The following is a 21,560-nucleotide window of genomic DNA, read 5'->3' as shown; positions in this document are numbered from 1 at the left end:
CCCATCAGCCACAGCTCCTAAGATCTCTCAACACTTGAAGACAACAGACTTCTCAGGCCTCTTTTTAGCAATTCTCTGCAAAGACCACCCCCCCCCCCCCCTTCAGATACTCATTTAACTGGCTTTTCCTGCCCGGAAACCAGTCCAATTTATTTTCTATGTCAATGCCAGACGTTCTTTTTTGAAGTTTCATTCTTCAATACCTCTATTCTTCTGTCTGTGGTGGCAACTTCTCTGTCCACAACCGGCTTAATCTCCCTCTTGTTCGAAAATAGCAATAACCACTGAGGAGAGGGCACATTCACCAAGACTTGAGCTGTCAAAGCGCTGCCCTCAGCATTACCACAATGATCAAAAGGAGCGTCTTCTGCCAGAATTTCTTACACTGTTCCCAGAGCTTCATCATGCAAGTTTACATGCATTGTCTTACTGACTTTATAGACTTGATTTTAGATGTCACAGGACAAAAGACAGCTGATAATGAACAACCAGGCTCTATGGCTTATAACAGAAGCTATTAAGTTCCAAATTGTACAGTCATTTTTGTATTTTGGCTTAAAAAAACCTTGTATGAAAAAGAAGAAAGTATTGAGAAACACAAAAGGACAAAGCAGAATAATTTAAAATCAAACATATTTGAAAGTTTTTATTTATATTTGGTCCTATAAGTGAACATTCTTAAATGGAACTCTTCTGTAAGAATACTTTAAAAATAAAAATTTGCCAATTATCAGATCTACACAAATCCTTAACAAAGGTTTTCTGTGTAATCCTCATTAATGCAAACCTTTATAAGTATTACATTCTTACTATAGATCTTCAATCTGTTCCATAATAATAAGGCTACAGAATTGTATGTGGCACATTCATTACAAACTACAAATACTTGTACTAAAAAGAAAGCTGAGCACGACAGAAGCTCCGAGGGCTCTGGGCTGGGTACATTGTTGAGGTGCAATGCATCCTACTTGTTTGTAGTTTTCTGTCAATTACTTTCAAAGAGCACACAGCAAGGGAGGCATCTCCTTTACTAACCTCCCCTATTTAAAATTCTGTTGTTTGTAAAACTGGACCAATTATCACAAACTATTATTTGCATAATTAACCAGATGCCTCTTTCCAAAGCATTTCACTGCTGATATCAACAAGTGCAGAAGAATAGAAATTTCTAAGAGATGGGTTTGTTAAGCTTGCCAGATCTTATATATTATGGGTTGTGGTTGGTGCTACTTCAGTTTCTAATCTGAAGATTAATAATGTACATAAAAAAGACTGATCAATGTAAGCATGCAAAACTAAGTTATTTTCCAGGTGCTGTGATAGTTCATTTGATTAGTGACAAGAGCGGCTAAGCACGGTTTATATGCGTTCCAACTTCTCGCTCAGGAACTCCTCCACACTGTCCGTGTTCCACTTCAGGATGCTTAGCTCTTCAGCAATGTTCCCGTTGTCGTCCAAAAGCTTTAGTACAGGGTCTGAGCCTCGAACATACTACAAAGAGCAGAGATATCAACATCACTGTCTGCTTAGGAGGAGGCTTTTCATTCTTAACCAAGATCAAAATACTCAATTAATCTTATTAATAATTTAAGTTTTTACATACAACATTAAAGTCAACACAAAGTCTTTTTCAGCGAAGACTCAAATGTGATTTCATAAATGATAATAGTTAAGAAAATGATATGTTACTTCAAAGAGAAAAGCATGTGTTGGTACAGGGATGACTTAAGCCGATTTAAGGCCCATTGTTGGCCCTCTCTCAGATCCAGTAAACTTGACGGCAGTGATAGACAAATACAGAACAATTTAAGACCATAAACTGAACACACTTACCGGCATCAAATCTGTTCTCAAGTGATGTAAAACTACAACTAGAATGTAGTAGTGATGAGTATGGAGTCCCTGAAGCCCTCCCAGCTACTCTGCTTCTGTTCCTAAAGACTCACTCAATTATTCTGTGTGGTGTACGGCGAGCATGCCATGTCTCTGTGCAGTGTCTCCGGAGGGCAAAGGAGGACACGAAACTCCCTGGAGCTGCAGTTACAGCTGGGTGAGAGCGGCTATGCAGGTGTTATGAACTGACCCTGGGTCCTCTGCAGAGCAGCCAGTGTTCCGAACTGTGGAGCCACTTTCTAGACCCCACATGCTTCAGTTTTTAAAGTTGTAACTCTAGGCATGAGGTAAGTTCTGATGTTATTAACATCATCTTATTTGTTGTGGCACTAGGGTCTTGAAGCTGTTGAGCACTTAGCTTATTCCCAATTACTTTTTGGGTTTTGACTAAAGAGTCAATACTAACAATACTGGGAATGATACCTAAACACTTCTGATTAGGCTATTATAAACTGTTTCTAAAGTTTTAAATATTTATTTCAAGTTAGTCTTCGTCCAAAAGCCCAAATAGGTTAGCTTGACTATAATTCAGTTACTGAATTTCTTAAAATGATTAGCAGCTCAAAGCAGTGGTGTGAGGAACCAGGATTGCTGAATGCTTGGCATGTGCACGGCTGGTTAACACTTGGAGATTAATCTGTACACCCCTTACTATAAACAGGAAGACCAGAGGATCCACAACAGACACACAAAAAGCATTTGACAAAACAGAAACAGAACCCATCTAACCCCGCCTCCAGAAAAAACCCCAAAACCCAAATGCAGCAACAATAAGCATAGAATGGCTTCACCTCAGTCACTGGGCAGGCTTCTGAGGCCAGAGACGGGTGCTGACTGCTGCTCACGTACGTGACTCAGCTACTTCAGAAGACATCTACAACTTGTAACCAGTTCCATGTGAAGGCAATCTGTTTGCCGAGGCTCAGGTTTGTGTTCACTGTCTTACTGTCTTTAAGAGCAGACTTAATTTTAAATATTATATGACAAAAACTGTGGGTAATAATCTTTTGACCCATTTATTGCCAACAGCAAGAAGTTGTAAGTTTAAAGCCGTCTAGCCACGTCTATATTTTGGCTAAAGCAAGCTTATTTGAAAAATGAAAATGCACCACAAAATAGCATTATTAAAGTTGAACAAAGCAGTGCTTCAATTTCAGACAGCACACACTACACCATACAACCAGCATGTTAGAGTGAGAAACAGCATGAGACACAGGTCAAAGTCTAGGGACACATCTGACTCAGCTTTTTTGTAAGTCACAAGTACTATTTAAGTTAGAGGACCCCAGCATGGCTCCTTACCTTGATCTGTAGACCTCTGAACAGTTTGGGTTTATCGCTTCTGACAAAAGCTTAAAAGAAAAAAAAAAAAAAATAAACGGGTCATGTCTGAATCCAAGCTAGCTATGAAGATTAATCCAGATGTTGAAATAAAGCAAACAAGCCTACCTGAAAACCAAGGGAATTTAAACAGATGATCAGTAAATGTAGAGGCACCTCCATCTAAACATTTAAGACACTGTTTGAAATTAACAGTAGCCCAAATTCCAGTGGCAGTTTTGTGGGCTTGACAGAATGTTAGCAAAGCTCACCTGTGAGCAGCTCAAGCAGTTCAAAAGAAATAAGAGAAATCAGTTTACCAATGTGTGACCCCATCCTACAACAGTTACGCTGAATCAGAAACTCCAAAACAGAAATAGCCATAAGAACCTCCATGTGATGAAGGTACCATTCAGAGAAGTAAGGGTGATGGGGATGTGTGCACTGGGGGGATGTGTGCACTGGGGGAATGTGTGCACTGGAGGGATGTGTGCACTGGGGGGGGATGTGTGCACTGGAGGGATGTGTGCACTGGGGGGGATGTGTGCACTGGGGGGATGTGTGCACTGGGGGGGGATGTGTGCACTGGAGGGATGTGTGCACTGGGGGGGATGTGTGCACTGGGGGGGATGTGTGCACTGGGGGGAATGTGTGCACTGGAGGGATGTGTGCACTGGAGGGATGTGCCTGTGTGGGTTATTCAGTGGGAGCTGTCAAGTACTTAGAATGAAACAGGGCCCATATTATAGTATATTTACATATATTACAGATGGAATATAAATTTTAATTTGCAAAGGTATTTATTGGATATTTACTACGTGTGGCACACAGCAAAGATATAGAAACATATATAATCCCCACCTTATAAAATTTCTAATCTAGTATAGAAAAAAAAAGACAGTAAACAAATAATTCCCAAGACTGTGGCTAAGTACTAAAAAGGAGGGGCTTGGAATACTATCCAAGTTTATAATACAAAGAACTTAATGAATATGAAATATAAAATTCTCTTTTGCATGGTCCTAAAGAAAATGTTTTACAGATAGGTTTACATAAAAATAGAAATTTCAGGGCAACAGAACACTGCTATTAAAATTCAAGAGTAAAAATGAAAAAAAAAATTAAAAGAGATCTTACAGATAAAGAGAAAAACAAAATAGATTGAAAATAAAAATGTGATATGGCCAATAAACACTGTGTTTTAGACTCTGGACTGCTTAATCTTATATGAACATCTGCAAACCACTTCCGGCTATTCAAACCACTTCCGGCTATTCAAACCACTTTTCAACTGTAAGAAACCACCGTGGCAAATGGACTATGCAAGTCTTTCCTATACACGGAGCGGAGCTGTGAGTACATTTAATAACTCCATTCATTCAAATGTCTTTTAATAGGCTGGACTGAGTGAACAGGCTTAAAAGGAATGCCTGATGAATCACTAACGACCAATCCAAGTAAGCTTTCTCTTTTGCTGCACACAGATCCAGAAGCATAGTTCTGAAAGAGGAGGGTATTATAACAGGCCAGTCATGCTTCACAGGCAGTGAATGAAGCTTTCAACAATTATCTGCTGTATTGCATAGACTACATGACAGCATAAGATCTTTAAGAACAAGAAAGCTATGACTTTCTTAGATCAAGGTGCCCATAAAAAACAATTACATTAAGTGGATTGATTAGTCGGCCTCAGGGAGACAGACATTCTCTTATTCTGGTTCCTAGATTTTGTAGATAATACATAGCTGAGTCTGGACACTCCATGGAATTAGAAGGAAAACTGTCCAGGGGAACCAAAGGAGCAATGGAAGGGGCAGAGGGTAGGGGTGGGGTGTGCTCCAAGTATGTTAATGCTCCAGTATGAAAATGCTACGTAGTGCTATGTGAAATGAAAAATTAAAAAGAGAAAACCCATGCTGCAGGGTTGAGATTTAATCCTCAGCACCAAGACAAATTAATGTTAATATTCTCCTTCTCTCTGTCTCCCCTATCTTGTCTGATGCTGGGATCAAACCCAGCACGACCCCAAGCTAGCACTCTAGGCTGTTACTCTACTACTAAATTGTACCCCAGCCCAAACGCTGTTAAATTAATATGTAATATGTACTTTTGAGTTCAGAGAAAAATTTTACTATGTTGACAATAATATGTGTAAAAAAAACGGTACTAGCATCAAATCTTCAGCCTTCTGGCCCAGGATCATCTGACAGACCTAGTGATGCAGAATTATTAAGGGCTGATTACTTTGTCTAGGCAGATATAATCAGTCGACTATTCTGCAGATGTGTCCTTTTCTGGACATTAATTTGTCTGTAGATGGAAAGAGGCAACTCTTGCCTAGTGGCTGTCACTGCACAACTGGAGTATCTCCAAGGATGCTTAATTTCTTCTTAGAATCCACGACAGGAAGCTGTCAGGAGCAGACAGGTCTCTAATCAAAATGAACATTAATATATAAAGATTTGATGCTCCAACGTTCGGTAGTATAGGGGCTTTCCAGGTGTTCAGCGGTCTCTATAAATTGGCTAAGTCTTAAAAGCTATGTTTAGTGCTTCCCATAATTTCAGTTAACTCAGTCATTCTGGATTTCTGACGGGGTTGAAGACCTATAGTCTCATAGCCAATCCTGGCTATTTACTTTGAGAGAAAAGACCTGAGTGGATGGTTTTCAGCTGACATTCATTCTAAAGCCAAGAAAAAAGCCAGGTTCAAAACTAAGTGTTTTAGTTAGGAGAGATGACAGAGGTTCTGGTTAGTCAACAAAATGATGAACTGGGTATTAGGACTATCTTGTACCTCACTGGTACAATTAGGAATAAGTATGCTCTAATTGTATTTTGAGAGAAAAATTTTACTTTAACAGGAAGAATGATATGTAGGAGGAGCTAAGTGGGAAGGAGTACTGAGAGGAAGAGATGGAGTAAGAAGAGAAGATGAAGGAGAGGAGAAGCTAGGTGATGAGAGAGAGGGAAAGAGAGAGAAAGGGGAGGGGGGACATGGAGGCAGATGTTCATGTGTCTCCACCAGTTAAAGATAGTTGATATATCGAGGTTGGGTATTGGGTTACACTTCTGATTGAGCAATACCAAACTTATAAAGCCTTTGATTAACATTTAAAAAAATTGTATAAAAGCAAAAAGGAAAAGGGGGCATGGGATAGGGGTTTTCTAGGGAGGGGAAATGGGGAAAGGGGATGGCATCTGAAATGTAAATAAAATTAAAAAAAGAACTCAAAATTTAAAAATCAACTTCAAGATAAAACAATGCCCCTTCTTTAGCATATTTTTTAATTTAACCTTTCATTTTGATTCTTCCCAAATCTCACTCATTTCCCTGAGCTTTGTACCTACCCTCTGCTAGTGACCCCTCCTCACCAAAAGAAAAAATAACAAGTAATTTAAAGGCCCCCCAAACAACTTTTCTCACGTCAAACAATTCATTATTGAAGTCTGACATTAGTAACAGTCAAAGCTGTTGGGATGGGAAGTAAACTGATGACTGACTGCGAGCTGAGGGCAGGACACAGCGCAGCCTCAGCCTCAGCACAGACAAAAAAGTCTGCTGCTAAAAAAGGCAACAGATATTAGCCTGTAGTCAGACAGGAATAAAAATGACAGCTTCTCAAGTCCAATGCTCTCAGCTCTGAATGTAGTCATGTACTTAATCCACCAATACAAAAAATATAAATATAAAATATATAAAACATAAAAAAGGTGCATAGCCAGTCAGGAGTGAGGGAAGTCTTACAGTGAGTTTTTATAAAAGGTAGGCATTTGAATGTGGCGTTGTTATTTGTGGTATCCTCTGGTTTACTCACTGCACATCACAGTCATGTTCTGCCTGAGCTGTCAGATTCCTAAGAAGCAAGTGAAATGGGAAAAGGCAGAGCGACAGGAGCCTTTCAAGAAGGTCACCACTTCTCCCTGGGACCAGCGAGCCTACTGCGTACTTTTAAGGCAGTCTCATGGCAAATCTTAAAAGAATGAAGGGTAACTGAGGGATTCTACATGACTTCACACACCAGGCATGCACAACTGTAAGCTTGGCGGCACTCAGGAGGCTGAGGCAGGTGCCGAGGACTTTGAGTTTGTGTCAAAAATCAAAACAGATTAGGTGTACATAAAGAACAGTCATGTATTTCAACTTAAAAGGAAAGCTACCTGTGACCTCAACTCCACCACCTCACCCAGGAACCACCCAGCCTGCTGGACTACTTCAGACCTACCAAAGCACCACCCAGAACCAAAAAGGAGTTTCTTCAAAATGGATTCTTTTCACAAGCCTGATTTTCTTTTGTTGCCGTGTGTGTGTGTGTGTGTGTGTGTGTGTGTGTGTGTGTGTGTGTGTGTGTGCGCGCGCGCGTGTGATTGAGACAGGGTCTCATTAGGTAGCTTTGGCTGTCCTAGAACTCATTTTTGCAGACTAGGCTGGCCTTGAACTCAGTGACCTGTGAGATTAAACTGGAGCAGCACCACCACTTGCACACTCATGAAGCTGATTTCAAGCTAAGCGTGCAAGGATAATAGAAAACCCCTAGGGAAGGCTTCCTGGAGACGTGAGGCTCCATCAAGGTTTGATGGCTAGCCGCAAAAATGGACTTTGAGAATTAATTTTTAACATATTTATCACTAAAATTCTCTGTGATAACTAATACACACACTGCACGACTCTCTAGTGTACCAATAAATTCTGTGGAAATTCATTTTCTTCGTGCTGGTTTGTCAAGCTATATAGGCCTTTTCTACCTTAAGTCAATGTTCTGTAACTTACAGTAAAAAAAAAACTATTAGAATATGTTACAGGAATTCTATCTCTATCTGCTAAAAGAAAAGCCTTCCTAAAAGTTATACCTGACAGGAGTAAAAGAATAATTTCAAGCTCTCTATTTTAAATCTAACTTTCATATGTTGTATTTGTTTATAACAACTAATGTGTGCATCAATTCTTATTAAGACTATCTCCCCAAAAAAGAATTGGAAAACATTCATATATATTGTTACACAGAGTGTTATGAAAATCCATATTCCTGGGATTATTTAGTGAAATTATTCTTGTAAACGATGACTTTAAGTGATTGCTACATACCTTGGACTTGAGGGAACCTCCCCAATTTTCATCCGCAGACTTCAAGGATGGCTCCTGCATACAGCTGTAAAATGAAAACCAGGAAAGTGACACACTGGAATAGTTATGGAGCTGGAAGGTATGGCTCAGGGAAGAGAGCGCTTGTCCAGCATGTGTTTCTGTGGGTTTCATCTCAGGCAGGACGGTGAAGAAGCACCACAGTGCAAACCCTGGAGTACAGGAGCTATACAGAACTCCCTACCAAAGAGTGCCAAAGCACAGTAGGACCAAGGAGGCCAAGCTCCAGTCTAAAGGCCCCATACTCCACGCTTTCAGTTTCCCAGACCAAGTGCAATCTGAAAATAAAAAGCAAAATTCCAGAAACGAATGTGTAAAATGGGGTATGCTTTGGTCGCATGCTGAAGCACCACCCTGTCCTGCACAGAACATGAAATTGCTTTTCCAGGGTACCCATGTTACATGCTGTTCACTCCTTAGTCACTCAGTAGCTGTCCACAATAGACGAGCACAACCCTGTGCTCAGTCAGCACATGCTCCAGGATCACGTAACCGCAATTCACACATGCCTGGGTATTGCTACACTTAGTGAACTCCACTAAGAGTCTTGGAATGTATCCCTCATAATAAAAACAAGGCATATGAACTGTATACTGAATGGCAGAGGAACACCATCTGTATCTGGAATAGACTGAGACAGCAAGTTGACATTGAGCATGACAATGAAATTTCTTAAAAGATTTTACTGATTTTTCTGTGAGTTTCACACCATGCATCCCACCCAGTCTTACTCAACTCTGTCCCTTGTATCCACCCTCTGCCCTTGCAACTTCCCCAAAAAGAGAATAAAACACCCCCCCCCCAAAACAAAGTAAAGCATAGAAAACATCTACTCATGGAAGCTAGTGTGTCCCACAATATACCCCTCTGCATACACATTTCACTTGCAAATGTTCACTGCAATGAGTCATTGGTCTGGTTTGAGGTCTCTAGTTTCTGTTACAATGAATTTTAATAAGATGCTTTAGGTGCAGACACTGTTGTGGATACCAGGAAGTGCTTGCTGATAGGAGCCTGATATACCTGTCTCTTGAGAGGCTCTGCCAGAGCCTGACATATACAGATGTGGATGCTCACAGCTAACCATTGAACTGATCACTGGGTCCCCAATGGAGGAGTTAGAGAGAAGACTGAAGGAGCTGAAGGGGCTTGCAGCCCCATGAGGAGACTAACAATACCAACCAACCAACCAGAGCTCCCAGGGTCTAAACCATCAGCCTGGGAGCACACAGGAAGGGATCCAAGGCTCCTGCTGTATATGTAGGGAGAGGAGGTCCTTGGTTCTGTGAAGGATGGACGCCCCAGTATAGGGGAATTCAAGGGTGGGGAGGTGGGAGTGGTGGATGGGTGGGGGCACACCCTCATAGAAGCAGGAGGAGGGGAGGATGAGATAAGGGATTTCTTTGGGGGGGTGGGGGGGGGGCGGAAATGGGGAAAGTGGATAACATCTGAAATGCAAATAAATAAAATATCCAATAAAAAACAAACACAAAAACCAGATAATAAAACTGGCTATTTCAGTTGAGCATTTGAAACTTTTTGTCAACAGTTTAATATTACCCATATTACTGGGATTCCTTATAATTCTCAAGGACAAGGTATTATGGAATGGGCTCATGGAACTTTAAAACAATAGCTTCATAAAATAAAAGAGGGGGAGGTATTTCCTGGTATACCACAAATTTCTTTAAATCATGTTCTTTATATTTTAAATTAAAAAAAAAAATCGGATGTCAAGGAACTTTCTGCTGAGTGTCTATGGCACCCTTCAACTAGGCATACTTATACATAGGTGAAAGGGAAGGATCCACTTACTGGCAGACAGCATGATCCCGACCAGGTATCTTATATGGGGAAGAGGGCATGTTTGTGTTTTTCTGTAGGATGCTAAAGAAGCATGGTGGCTGCTAGAGTGACTGGTGAGACATGCTGATGCTGGGACAAAGAATGATGCTGACCTCTGAGCTTGTGGAGTGCCCTGACAATGGTGACTGAGAAGCTGTATTGGACATGTGTTCCTGACCCACCTTTGCTTGCCTATATTCCAGATGGGACAAGTTGCCTTGCCTCAAGGTTTTAGACCTTGTGAGGCAGAGAATAAAAAAGAGAAGTTATAATGACTCTTGTATTTTTCTTAAGTGTGACTGGTTATTTGGACTCAATCATGGACTGGTCTAGAAATCAATCCAATATTGGAAATAACAGTCTTCATTTGGAAGGCGGGTCCTGAACATTTTTAGAGACATATTTGGAAGTTAGCTGCAGTTCTCTGTGATGTTATGTTAGCAAAAGATAAAGTTGGGACAGGATCTGAATTTCAAACAGGTGTTAGCATGTGTGTTAAGGCTCTTTTAACTGTCATGTCAAAATGACTTTTGTTTCTTCTACATTATTTAATTTAAGTTGTATTGATTGTACACTTTCTAATTGTGTTAGTGTGTTGAAACCTGGCATGTCTGTTACAGAGGTCTATCAACCAGCTTTTGTTTTATTGCCCTGAGTATTATAGGACCTTGGTATTCTGAAAAAAGCTTGCAAGTACTGGAAGAAGTGAGTTAGGCTTTAAGCAGAAGCAAGGGGTTAGTGGGCTTGATTACTGCTGGTATAACAGCTTTAATTACATTAATTGCTAGCACCACTGCTTCTGCAATTGCTTTGACACAAAAAGTTAAGACAGCTACTTTTATAAATCATGTAGCAAAAATGTTACTAATGTGCTGAGTATACAAGAGGATTTAGATAGGTGTTTGGAACAATGGATTAATGCTCTTTATCCTATTCAAATTATTGGAAGGAGGTTCAGAGTTTAAGAGTAAGGAGCCATCTTGAGTGTCATGCCAAATACCATTGGATTTGTGTTACTTCTAAAATTTACAATGATAGTCATTATAATTAGGAAAATGTTTAAAGATACTTGCAGTGTATTTGGCATAATTCTAACACCTCTCTGGAGGTTTAAACTTTGCATAGTGCAATTATAAATTTAAAGAATGCTACTCTGTTGAGCACTGATGCTGCAGATACTGCTGATAAAATTATCCAGGGCCTGAGGTCAGTATTTCCATTTTGGTCAAGCTTCAAGAATGGCATATGTAGCTTGATCATGCTTGCCCTTTTAGTCCTGGGAACACTTTTATTCCTGCCAACCATGTTAAAATGTGTCTTTAACAACATCAACATGTTGGCAGCCAAAGTACATGGCTTGAAACTGAAAATGGATCCCCAGACAGAGCTATTAAATTAACAGGCTGGCAAGCCAAGGACAGGTAAGATTCTGCATAGAGCCTTACCAACCTAAGATAGAAGTGCATTGCTTTTGATAATACATATTCTACGATAGATAAGGAAGGGATTCTTGTCAGAACAACTTAAGACAGGCTCAGTCTTGTTTATGAAATAAAAAAGGGGAAGATGTGGAGAGGTTTTGGGGAAGCTTGGCAGGAATCTGACATTGGCCAAGGACAAGAAATGGGCTTCAGGCAGGAATCTGACATTGGGCTAGAACAAAGAAGTAATTTCAGGCAGGAATCTAAATCTTAGGCTAGAACAAAGAAGTAGGCTTCAGACTTCAGATGTGAAAGTGACTTTGGGCTAGGACAGGGAAGTAGGCTCAGATATTTTGGTCATCCTGATAAGCCTTTAGGAACAGTGATGACGGGAGTGATCATGGGACTCTTGTTTATTGTCGTGCATGATCTTTGACTATTTGTGTTTATTGTCTTGCTTGTTCTTTGACTATCTGCATCTATTGTATTGCTGGTTCCTCAACCTAGAACTGATCTTAATACTTGTATGTAATTTAAAATGATATCCAAACAGATTGGGAAAAAATTAAAAAAGGAAAAGATGTTTTAGGAAGGTCTTTTAATGTCTTTAGATTGCTTTTAGTATTATGTGACTAATGGCTGAGAATTAAAAGTCCAACATTCAACATTTTTAGACAGATAGTGTATCTGAGTGCCTGTCACATAGATGCAGGTGGCCATGGAGAACAGAAAAAACCATTAGATATGCAGGAGCTGGGGTCCCAGCATTGAGAGATGCTTGTTGTGGGTGCTGAGAGTCAAATGAGATCCTCTAAAGAGCAGTGAGTGTTCTTATCTCTCCAGTCCCACCCCCATCTTTGAAAAGTAATGACTACAGGCAGTACTGTGTAAACAGAGGAAGACAACTAGGGTTTTTTATTTTTTATTTATTTTTTTATGAAATTCAACTGAAGCAGACTTAGAGGGCAATGGTACTTCCATAGATGCTGAAGCTGCACATTCTCTTTGTAGTAAAAAGTCATGATAGTACCCAACACCAGATCACTGCTGTGAAGCAAGGAGATATATCCAAAGGTAAAGATCACTTTTCTGAAGCAGTCAAAGCCTAACCATTATTTTCTCTTCTAAGATTTATTTTATGTGCAGAAGTGTTTTGTCTAGTTTATGTCAAGATGACATAAACTAGTCATTTGGAAGGAGAACCTTATTTGAGAAAATGTTTCCATCAGATTGTCTTGTGGATAAGCCTGTGGTATATTTTCCTGATTGATGTGGGAAGGCACAGTTCATTACGGGCAGTGCCACTCTTGAACTGGTGGGTTTGAGTCCTATAAGGAGGCAGGCCGAGGAAGCCACCAGGAGCAAGCCAGTAAGTAGCACTATTCCATGGCCTCTGCATCACTTCTTGCCAGCAGGTTCCAGCCCTTTCTTCAGTGATGGACTGTGGTGTGGAAGTGTAAGCAAAATAAGTCCTTTCCTCCCCAAGCTGCTTTTGGTTATAAGTTTTATCACAACAATAGAAACTCTTAAGACTGCTGACATGTATGTATATAAACCATAGAAGTGTCTCGTGTCCTAGAGGTCAGAAGAGGATATCAGATTCCTCAGAACTGAGCTTATGGATGGTTGTGAGCCACCATGTGGGTGCTGGGAATTGAACTTGGGACCTCTATCACAGCAGTAAGTGCTTTTAACCACTGAGCGTCTCTCTAGTCCCTGACCTGTCTCTTTATAGGCATAGTCTTAGAAATACAGGGGCACTAAGAGAAAGACAGGACACTTAAGACTATAACACATCCATTTTATTTCTTCTTAGTTTATAGATTTATTTTTTATGGTCTCCTAAGAATCAAATATGGATTTTATTGTTAAAGCTCTAAATTAGTACTTATTTAAAAAAAGAAATCATGAAGATCAAGGCTTATTTAAGATATTTCTTAAAATACAGAAAAATACAAGGTAGAAATATGATAATCATCTTTGTTTGACACAGCAAATGGTAATTAGCATTTCCATGATTCTGGGCCATATTAAAAGTACTTATATTTTGGGTTATCACAGGCCCTTGAGACACTGAGAGTCTCTGTGTAAGCTGTTTATGAAATCTCAAACCACTGAGAGATTTTAAATGAAGAATTTTGATGATCTCTCTGGTTCTTTCAAGCAATAAGACATTCAAGATTAATTAGATATAAGTTTATAAAATGCATTTAAAAAACAAATAAGATTTGCTTAATGCTCGTTAGAAGTATGGGCTGTATTACTAACAAGGTGGTGGCAGGCAGGCAGTCAGGAAAGGAACATCATGCAGAAGGGAGAGAGCACTCTGTACTGTGAGCATGGCTCTTGCCAAAAAGCAGAAAACCAGCGGTGGCTAAGATGATGGAGCAACTGGGGCAATGTACACAGCTGCCATGGAAACACAACGGTAGTGTCAAAAACTTAAAGCATTGTCACCATGACTCAAGATTTTACTTTCAGGTATTTAATCAAAGAGGAGAGAAGAGATGCAAAGGTTACCTGTACACTGATCACAGCAGTCTAACTTACTAGCACCAAATGATGGAGGTGACTCAAGTGTCCCTGGACAGCTCAGATCAAGGCATGCTGGAAATGTGGTGTCACACAGAGGACTGTTACTCAGCTTTCAGAGGAAGCTCTAATACATGTGGCAATAAGAACAAACCTTGAGAGAAAAACTGAAGGCAAGCACAAAGAAAAATGCCATATGAATTGAATAAAAGAGTGAAGTTCAAGGGTGCAAGGCTGGATGGCACGTGCCCGGCTAGCAGTGGGATTTCACTGTGTAATGGGTGTGAGGCCTCAGCGTCAGAAGATCAGAATGTTAGGGAAAAAGGAAGGCTCCCCAGAAATGCATACAAGATTCTGCCAGTTGAGAAAATAAGCTAATTAGCCAATGGAGAGGGGGCATAGATTTTCCAAAGTCAGAAGTCTGGGTTGAAGCCACACATGCAGCAAGCCAAACGTTGGCCCCAAATCAAGACTAGCAGTTTGCTGAAGCGGTTGGTTTCAAGCTGAGGCCTGAAGAATGCTTTGTGTTTAGAATTTCCACTGCAGAAATTCTAGAATGTAACGCTTGATTCATTTAGAAGGAAGCATCTAGAAAAAAGGGAAAACCAACAAAAAAGGTGGCAATGGGACCATTTGCTGTGCTCACTGGATTTAATGCTGAGGCGATGTGGCGGTTCCTGTGTCACCTCAAGCCTGTTCTTGTCACTTGGTAGTTTTCTGTCAGAGAACCACACAAGGCTTAATTTCATAATGTCAAATCCTTATGGTATGAAATTTAGTACTTAATCCAACGTGGCTTAAATAATTAGTTTTATTTCAAGGTTTCTTACAGTTGTGTCTATTGCTATAATTATTGTCACTAGAAAACAATGTTTACACATATACTATTTTACATTTTACTTCATTGCTCATTCCAACATTTTCCTATTTTTTTTTAAGATTCTGAACAATAAGCTATACATGGACAAATAATAAAGGTACTATTCTGAAATGTAATAGAAGTGCTTTGTTAAGGTTGTACATTCATGCCACAAAGCACACAAAAAATATGTAAAGCACACCTGAGACACAGGACCAAGAGAGAGAAGCTGGGCTGCGATTTTAGTAAACCACTTAGCAGAGTTGGCAAATAGATTCCTATACTTTTAAATGAACTATGTGCATCTTAACTGTCTGCTGAAGTCTTCCTGTTTAAGGAAGCTCCCGAAGTTTAAAGGGTTCTCCCACACTGAGCAAACACTGTTTCTTTCAGTGTCTGCAGCCCTGTACTGGGATTGAGAGGCTAACATTTACCTTAAGTTAGGCTCCAGAGGAGGAATTGTTCTAAATGATAAAATCAATACTACACTAAAAAGCTCAATAAAAATAACATACCGTGCTCCCTCACTGCATTTTAACTATGACAGCTATGGAGAAAAGGTTCCTTCAGTACTTTGATGAGTAGGATTTATAGAAACAGGAACAGAACTTCCCTGTAAATCTAATGGTGGAAGCACGAGGTGTTGGACCGCATGAGGAGGGGACTAGCTCGCTTCTGCCTGCTTTCTGACTCCCTGCCTCTGTGCTGCCTGTGGCTGCCACTCTTCTGAAGAGTGCTCTCAAATAGTAACAAGTTATCCGATACAAATGGCCATTATTATGAAGTATCTATTTGTGCCACTAGTTAGTACTGTGTTAGTATTGGTTACACTGAATCTGAACTGTTCCCAAGCATATTTTAAAATTCCTTTGAGAAGAATGCTTTTATGTAACACTTAGAATCATCTGCTAAAGATACTTATATTTTGTTTCCTTTGAAGAAAGCAGTTTCTGCTGAGGCTCTGGATGGTAGAAAAGTGAAGCTATTTTAAGCAGTATGAAATTTCTTTAGAGATTACAATGTCATATAGTTAGCTTAGCTTCCTTTTCAACCTTCTGTGTTTTCTACAGTAGCAGCATTATGTCTCTGACAGGTTAGTGCTTAAACTTGTCACCTAGACAATGCTGCTCAAATGGACTTCTGCAGCATGGTGAAATTGGCTAGAGTATTTCCTTATAAATTTAAAAGAATTATTTTGATGTACTTTTTTCCAAATTAATAAAAATTATGTCATTTATTTAAAACCTTTTGTTTGGACCTGAGCTAAAGTAAGAACAGGTAATATAATTTTGAAAAAAAAAAAAAAAAAAAAAACCAGCAAAATGAACAGGAGTCACACTGTGGTAAATAGAAAGATGGAGATTAGGTAATAGTAATCCCCATTACATAAATTATTCTTGTTAACTGAAGGTTCAACAGGGACCTTAAGAAGGACATTTGGCTTTTCATGTTTAAGTCATTCTTTTTTTTTTTTTTTTTTTTTTTTTACAGAAGCTCTGTGTGGCAAGATTTAATATCAGTATTTTTTAGATGGCATCAAACAGTGTTGTGGTTTAGAACTTTGGACTTGATAGCCAAACTGGGATGAGTCTCACTATGGCATCTAAATGCCCAGAAGTTTTGGGCAGCCTTGTGATCTAATTTGTTTTTGTTTGCTTGTTTGTTAAACAGAGATCAAAGTGCATTATAGGCTTTTTCTGAGGACTAAACCAACAGTGTAGAGAAAACACTCAGAGGAGAGTATATAATCACGGCAGAACTGACGAGCCTGGGGTAATAATGTGCTAGCTCAATGTCACAGTCAGTAAAGAGAGAAAGAGGAGGGAGGAAGGGAGGAGGGAGTGCGAGAGAGGAGGGGGATCCTCAATTCTCTCAAAAACTTATCATAAAGAGGGAAGGGGATAATTCCAAATGTATATGCATATGTTAGCATTCCTCTGTCTTGTCTCTGGTCTGCTTGGGATGCATGTAACTCTCATGGTGGAGTATGTGCATACCTGGTAAGCTGAAGTTAGTCCAATCACGAAAGCACAGTGAGGCTGACAGAAGACTACATTCACAGACATATTTACTATGTACAATATCAAAGTATGGTGCCATAAAAATAACAGCAGATAAACATTTTTAATTGCTTTTCTATTGTCTATACTGATATTAAAATGAAAATAAAGCCCTTTATCAAATATTTGCATGGCTGAGCTATATTCCAGATCAAGAAACAGGTAGGCTCAGGGAGCCGGATATGAGGCTTTACTATAGTTTCAAACCACGAGATCTTTCTCCCAAACTCCAACAGAGAATTCTATCTCACCTTAATCTGTACAGCCTTCTTTCAAATGAGTAAATAAATAAGCAAGTAACACATCATTCATTAAACAATGCTCTATCGAGTTGTTGTCGAGCTGGGGATTTAGATTAGTAGATGCATGTGTGTTTATGCAAAGACCTGGGATGTTCCCCAGCACAGGGAAGGGAAATGAGACAAAGGAAAGGGGAAAGCAAAAAGAAAAGAACAGAGAAAAGGAGCAGAAAAAAGACAATCACAAAAAGACAAAAGACAAAACAAAAAATGTTCCTCCTCAAAAACCTTAATCACAAAAGGGATTCAAATTACTCTTAGACCACTAAAATCTGTTACCAAGTAGATTAAAAAAGTAGCAAAAAAAAAAAAAATAGGCATCATGGTTAGTTTATTTCTTTTATTGTAAACTATTTTTGTATTGTGATCATATACCTAAATTTGTGTGGTTAGTTTAACTTCTTTTATTGTAAACTAATTATTTTTGTATTGTAATCATATACCTAAATTTATTTTTTGTGCAAAATGTCACTTGCAGTTTTAAAAAAAAATAGTTCTCACTTATTTTGCCATTGAAAGTATTTGAAAATGGTGTTTTATTTTAAATTGAATTCAATTTCAATTTTCAACATCTGTTTGTCCTATAAAACTAAGCTTGTGCTGAGGGTGTAGCTCACTAGCAGCACCTACCCTGAGTGTGGCTATGCAGTCCAAGTTTCTGTTGTGTTTGCTTGCTTTAAAATCAGGCTGGGTGGTGGTGGTGGTGTATCTTTTCAATCCCAGTACCTGGGAGGCAGAGGCAGGCAAATTTCAAACTAAGTTCAAGGATAGCCTGGTAATGAATTCCAGGACAGCCAAGGCTACACAGAAGAAACCTGTTTTGAAAAATCCAAACTCCAACCAACCAACCAACCAACCAACCAGCCAGCCAGCCAGCCAGCCAGCCAACCAACCAACCAACCAACCAACCAACCAAAAAAGAAAGGAAGACAGACAGACAGACAGACAGACAGACAAGCACAGGGCTAGAGAGGAAGGTCAGAAGTTAAGGACCAGTGGACCTATCATGCTGGACGGTCACCAATCTCTACTTTCAGCTTCAGGGAATCTGACACCCTTTTCTGCCCCCTTTAGACACTTGGACACATTTGCATATACCCATACAGCCACATACACAAAGAAAGACAAACCTTCAAAAAGAAAATCAAAAGGCGATACTGACTTCCAGTGCAATGGCTTCAAAAAGTTTTCTAGCAGCAGCACCCGAAACCCTCACAATCTTTCATACAAGACCTCAAGTGATCCACGTGATTGAAAGTTCAAACCGGATCATGTTCTTTACTGGCATCTAAACAACTGGGAGGATGGAGAGCATGGAAGTCTTGGTCTGCTATCATTTACACACAGTCTGTTCCACATTGTAGGAGACACAGGTGTTTGAGCTCACAGGTGAGCACTGAGGGAACCTGGAATGTTAAACACACAGGGTTGATCCTTCAAAGGAATAACCTGTTATCCTCCAGGAAGGCTGGGAGCAGACACAGTTAAGAGCCTGGTGAGCCTTTTGCTATCTTTGTGGTGGAGACACCACCAGATCCTCCTCTAAACCCTTACCTTGAGCTTATCAGTTACTCTATAGAACCCGACTTTATGGAAGGTGTCACATGTCATCAATCTAGAGAACGCATCTTTATAGAAGGTGTCACATGTGCTTTACAAAAAGTTTCAAAGTAGTCAAGGCCAATCTTTATGAACGTTTTCACTGAATTGTGCTTAAATATGCCTAAAATAAATGACTCAGGGTCAGACCCCCAAAGTTTAAACCTGTCAGGTACTTAGTCATGAAGTGATTTCTTGCCTCCTGTGGACTGTGACTCTCCTGGCTGTGGCAGCTGTAGAGAAAACCCCTCCCCCAGCACACCCAGTGCACCAAGCAGCTGCAAACACCATTTTGTTATCATAATCTATTCCTTCCTGAACCAACTGATAGAGGAGCTGGAAGGAGAACATGAGAACAACTTGCTGCAAATGTTTATCATTAGTCAATCTAACACTTTATGCTATAGCTGTCTATTTCTTGTACTCTGCCAACAGCCATCATTGCTGTGGTATGTCCTGAGTCCTCCACATTTTCTACTGTTTCCTTGCTTGCTTAAACACCAAACACGCACCTTTCAGAACATGCTACTAGTGTCCTAGCTCTATCAGTAGCAAATGTATCTGGCAAATGTCTGCAGATCACATACAACCCATTCAGTCCTGAAGCAGGAATTAGTGCACAGAGGGAGAGAGGGAAGCAGACAACATGATCAGAGTCTTTAAACACTGGCTGAGCAGCTGAGGGCTGAACACAGCAACCTGGTGCTAGAAGAGGGTTTTGACCACTTCCCTAAACTCCCTGTAGGTCAATCAAGTCAGAACATATAGCAGATGACCTTAAAACAATCTGTGCATTGTTTTATGAGTAATTTAGCTAAGCATATCCTAGTTTCTAGAAGGTTCTCTGACTTGCTAAGTATGGCTTCTGGAGTAACAAAAGATGAAATTCAAGTGTAAACTGAAAGGAGTAAAGGAGCTAAAACCGGGGAACCAAAATTATCTAAAGAAAGAAGAAAACCAAGTTTAAAACTTGAGAAAATCCCAGGTCAGGCCACTAAGGGGCCGCGCAGGCTCTGTAGCAGCAGCAGCAGCAGCAGCAGCCCGTGTGTGGGGGAAGCTGAGTAAACTGCTAAAGCATTGAGCTGAGCATGAAGATGGCAGGCACAGAAGTAGAAAGATGAAAACTCATTTAAAAATGACTTATTTTTATAAATCTTAGAAATAAATTTTATAAATCCTAGAGTCAATAGTAATAATAATGATTATAACAACAATAAAACACTTGATTTGTGTTTATCCTCAGGATAGTCCAAAAAATTTTTTTAAATTATTTTTAATCAAGTCATTTAATATACCAGATTATTTTTAATCTGATGCTCATGTTCATTTTCAAAATGATCTTGGCTGGACATCAATGGGAAGACCTCTACTTAGTGGAAAGGACATATTTTCAATACCTTTCCTTCCACCTTAAGATTCTCTGTGTAAAGGTACCGTCATTTGTACTGCTTACTAAACACTAACTGCACAAAACACCACTGAAATTCAAGTAATTTTTCTTTTAGTAGTTTACATTTTTTTCTTAAGCACTGATATATGTGCTGTTTTGTATTTTAGAATTATTTTATATCAATGAAAGGGCAGGATCTCTCAATTTACTCCTAATTATAAAGGGAGCTTGTGGGATAAATATTGTTACTTGCAATCACCCCTTCTTATCCCACCTATCTATCTATCTATCTATCTATCTATCTATCTATCTATCTATCTATCTATCTTTCATCCATCTTTCTTTCTTTCTTTCTTTCTTTCTTTCTTTCTTTCTTTCTTTCTTTCTTTCTTTCTTTCTTCTCCTGGTTTTTCGAGACAGGGTTTCTCTGTGTAGCCCTGGCTGTCCTGGAACTCACTCTGTAGACCAGGCTGGCCTCGAACTCAGAAATCCACCTGCCTCTGCCTCCCAAGTGCTGGGTTATCCCATCTTTCTAAGTTTGGGGTATTAGTGAATAATCTTTTCTGGATAAATAGCGGATGATGAAAAGATGCCTCACACAGATTCCTTCAGCAATTTGTCCTATGTGAACATCTCACTATAAAGGCAGAGGGGAGACATAACAAACCAGTTAAATCTGGTCTTTAACCTCTTTCAATCAAATCAAGCTTTTAAAACTTGTTGCTTAGATGTTTACATACACAAGACCTACGTTATGAGACTCTAAACACAAAACACACTGTGGATGTATGCCAATCAAGAAAGTAAAACATATGGTGGACTCTGTAAGCTCATGTGGGACACTGAGAACTCAGGTCACTGAATTTTGAGACCAAGTGTGAAATCTAGCTACCACAAAGAGTAGATTTTAAAAAGGTGCTGCTTTATTTTTTTCTAAAACTTGTAAATATGTACTTGGTGTTGGAAGTAAACTTTATCTAGTCACAGAAAAGCATTACTATTCGCAAGTTTTACAAATAACAACACGCCAAACAATTCAGTACGGACAAGTGAAGGAGGAAGAAAAGGGAGCTTAGCAAAGGTCTGTGAGATGGTTTCTGAAATCCCACTAGGTCACTTTCAACAGCATCCATTTTGCTGTTGAGGACCGATCACGGAACCCTGTACACACTAGGTGAGCGCTCTGTTACTGAGCTGAGT

The 21,560-nt window shown here is 39.6% G+C and overlaps 1 protein-coding gene and 1 non-coding gene across 4 annotated transcripts in view; one reads left to right on the top strand and one right to left on the bottom strand.

Moving 5' to 3' along the window:
* Positions 1-619: 619 nt before the first annotated feature.
* The window catches only part of Selenof (selenoprotein F), a 30,546-nt gene continuing 9,605 nt past the window's right edge, over positions 620-21,560 (bottom strand). For 2 of the 3 annotated variants that reach the window (XM_034501313.2, XM_034501314.2), the window contains 3 exons: positions 8,299-8,362; positions 3,196-3,245; positions 620-1,491 (listed from right to left, as the gene is read on the bottom strand). In XM_034501313.2, the coding sequence (XP_034357204.1) occupies positions 1,360-1,491; positions 3,196-3,245; positions 8,299-8,362 (246 nt within the window). In that variant the 3' untranslated portion in view covers positions 620-1,359. The remainder of the gene's footprint in view (positions 1,492-3,195; positions 3,246-8,298; positions 8,363-21,560) is intronic. The other variant, XM_034501315.2, reaches the window with a different exon arrangement.
* LOC117707969 (small nucleolar RNA SNORA2/SNORA34 family) lies at positions 14,609-14,743 on the top strand. The gene has a single exon (XR_004606707.1). It is a non-coding gene; the product is annotated as a small nucleolar RNA SNORA2/SNORA34 family (small nucleolar RNA).

The sequence above is a fragment of the Arvicanthis niloticus genome, chromosome 4 (assembly GCF_011762505.2).
Source record: "Arvicanthis niloticus isolate mArvNil1 chromosome 4, mArvNil1.pat.X, whole genome shotgun sequence".
NCBI classification, from domain to species: Eukaryota; Metazoa; Chordata; class Mammalia; order Rodentia; family Muridae; genus Arvicanthis; species Arvicanthis niloticus.
The sequence above is the reverse complement of the archived record's forward strand: the minus strand, read 5'-3'. Positions and strand labels throughout refer to the sequence as shown.